Here is a 1,433-nt window from a genome sequence, read left to right as displayed (position 1 = left end):
ATCAGAGCCCAGTCAGACTAAGCTGGTCCATCAGAGGAGTCATTTCAAAAGCCTTGTTGTCCTCGGCTGGATCCTGGACCTGATCTGTCCCTGCAGAGGAAACGCAAGAAGTCACAAACAAACACTCGGAGCTAAACTTTGATGTTTTCATTGCTACATGCTGACCTTTGACCCTGAAGCATTGCAGACTAAAACGGTGCACTGAAATCTTTGGCTTCTATAAGCTGTGTGTGTCTGGCTTAGTGAAACTAGGTAGCATCATTGTGAGGTCGTGGGGCATAAAGCTCTCTCGATGCCCTTTCTTATGACTTGAAATGCTTTTTTAAAGTTAACTAAACTACAAACAGACAGAACTGATGTAAAGATAGGACGTTAGACACATTCACAGCGATTACAACTCACCTTTGACTGTGAGCCACACCCTCTTGTATCTCCAGGCCTCCTTGCTGTTGACCTCACAGGCGTATCTCCCAGAATCCTTCACTGTGGGCTGTCTCAGGGTCAGACCGAGGTCTCCGGTGGTCAGCAGGTCAGTGTTCATCTCAGTGCGACCTCTGTAATGGTCGTCCTGTTTGTCGGGCCGGTCAGAGCCGTTCTCATACACACAGACCTTCATGTATTCGGGTTCATGGCGTTTCCACTCCACATCGCTGTCCCCGGGCAGGTTTTCTGTGGTTTTGAAGGGCAGCAGGACAGACTCCGCCCCCTCCACCACCTCCACCTGGCACTCTGAGAGGAGAACAGCACAACATGAGCTGTACGAAGACACGGCATTCATGTTTGTCAATTAATTTTAATTTATGCAGCATTTGAAACACGTGTTCATCAGGAAGCCACAGAAGCATCACATCAGCAGCAGCATCACTAAGTCACCAGCTTCATCTCGATGCTGGTCCCAGCTGCTCTGTTGGATTGATCAAGTCAGTCATTTGAAGACGAGGGCCTGAAGACGTGTGATCAGTGACACGCAGTTACACTGTTACTAAGAAGCCATGTTTGCAGTTCATCTACATGTCAGTCTCACTAAAATGCATTGAAGTCACAAACACACTGATTAAAGAGGTCTGTCCAACACCAGGTTTGCTACAAGCTTTATCGCTTCACACAAACGCACTGAACTGTTCTATAAACAGGGTTGATTTTAACTTTATAAGGATTTGGACATCAGCAGAAATGCAGCACAAACATGGCTGAAAAGGCCTGTTGTACATACGTGGAAGTGTGATTACGTCTTTCACTCTAAACAATGAATAATCCGGACGAATAGAAATGATATTGTTATAGAGTTGTTTTTAAATCTATCTGATTAGAGTCCTGGTGCCTCACTTGGCCTTTATATAACTCACCGTCATTATTTATGTACTGATTTGTTTCTAATTGCTTTCGCAGTGAACACTACACATGTTTAAGATTGAGAGCAGAGTGCAGTCCTG

At 45.4% G+C, this 1,433-nt stretch overlaps 1 protein-coding gene across 1 annotated transcript; it reads right to left on the bottom strand.

Moving 5' to 3' along the window:
• LOC102293488 (butyrophilin-like protein 8) lies at positions 1-729 on the bottom strand (the record flags this gene model as incomplete). The annotated part of the gene is given in 2 exon segments (XM_005952470.2): positions 1-90; positions 403-729. Coding segments are annotated over 2 exon segments (303 nt in total).
• Positions 730-1,433: the final 704 nt, after the last annotated feature.

The sequence above is a fragment of the Haplochromis burtoni genome, unplaced genomic scaffold, assembly GCF_018398535.1.
Source record: "Haplochromis burtoni strain Fernald_Lab_line unplaced genomic scaffold, NCSU_Asbu1 Contig_1635, whole genome shotgun sequence".
NCBI lineage: Eukaryota > Metazoa > Chordata > Actinopteri > Cichliformes > Cichlidae > Haplochromis > Haplochromis burtoni.
This window is presented reverse-complemented; position numbering and strand designations above follow the sequence as displayed.